Source organism: Austrofundulus limnaeus, unplaced genomic scaffold (genome assembly GCF_001266775.1).
Source record: "Austrofundulus limnaeus strain Quisiro unplaced genomic scaffold, Austrofundulus_limnaeus-1.0 Scaffold2863, whole genome shotgun sequence".
Taxonomy (NCBI): Eukaryota; Metazoa; Chordata; class Actinopteri; order Cyprinodontiformes; family Rivulidae; genus Austrofundulus; species Austrofundulus limnaeus.
In genome coordinates, this window is record NW_013955265.1 from 5,934 (window position 1) to 7,257 (window position 1,324).

Genomic DNA, 1,324 nt, shown 5'->3' on the forward strand with positions numbered 1-1,324 from the left:
CTTATGGTTACTGCTGCTGAACGATTTAACACAAGTTAACAAATAATGAACACACAAATTACAGTAACACAACAGACTAAAAAAGTGAAGAAAAATCACTTAAATATTACTGGTATAGCATTTACTTTTTTTATACAGTAGATACATTATATAATGCGTATTGTTTATTCAGTAAATTCTAGCAGTTTAGAGGTTTTGATATTTTTTTGTAAAATTTAAAAGAACAATTAAATAAATGTTACTACACCCAGAAATCCTTTTTTCAGTGTATAAATGAAGGATGTTCTCAGCTGTGATTGTTGTCAGATAAATGCTTCATTGCATGAATGGGTYTGATGGTGGAAATACTGTAGATGAGGTGCATGAAAAAAAGATCACTCAGGAGTTTGAAACCTGTCTTTTTTAATTGTCTGTTTCTGTCACTTTAAAACAAAAAATCTGTTCTCTTTAGTGTCTTGGTTTTGTTTGCGTTCGCAGTTGGTTGCATATTTTCTCACAGAATCWTTCCCGTGTTTTCTTGCAGGTTCGACTACCAGGAGCTGCTCCACAACTCCAGTTTCTGCCTGGTGCCACGGGGCCGTCGGCTGGGCTCGTTCCGCTTCCTGGAGGCGTTACAGGTGAGTGTGTGGGTGTCTGACTGGGACGGATGTCTACACACRTCCGTTTTTAATGAGCGTGAGGGAAAACGTGGACGTACAGACAAATGTTACAGTGTGGACGGTTAGATCTGCATTTACATTTATTCAAAGAAACAGAAGTAAAAACAATTAATGCAGCTTTCATCCAACTTTCATGTTGAAGTTTGAAACTAAGACTTTATGTAAACTGTTCTGTATGACAGAGTATTAGAGCCAGACTCAGGTTTTTAATTATGAAAATAAAATCATATAAAGTAAAGAATAAAGTAAAAAATACATTAATAAAGTAAAATGAGAATTAATTAAATATATGAAAATAGCCACAATTTAAGAGTAATGTTGAAAAGAGAATAGTCGTATTAGAATAAATTGATAATACAAGAATCAAGTAGTAATACTGCGAGAATAAAACCATAATAATAGGAGAATAAAGTTGCAATAATACGAGAATAAAGGTGTAATGATACGTGAATCATGTCGTTATATTACTAGACTAAAGATCTAATAATATGAGAATAGTCGTGATAATACAAGAATCAAGCTGTAATAATATGAGAATAAAGATGTAATAAAATGAGAATAAAGATGTAATAATATGAGAATAAAGATGTAATAATATGAGAATAAAGATGTAATAATATGAGAATAAAGATGTAATAATATGAGAATAAAGATGTAATAACATG

At 31.7% G+C, this 1,324-nt stretch overlaps 1 protein-coding gene across 1 annotated transcript in view; it reads left to right on the plus strand.

The window, feature by feature from the left end:
• The window catches only part of LOC106511501 (exostosin-1), a gene marked incomplete at both ends in the record, with an annotated part of 8,290 nt that overhangs the window by 5,147 nt on the left and 1,819 nt on the right, over window positions 1-1,324 (plus strand). The window contains 1 exon segment of the mRNA XM_014000252.1: window positions 524-617. Coding sequence (XP_013855706.1) covers window positions 524-617 — 94 coding nt within the window.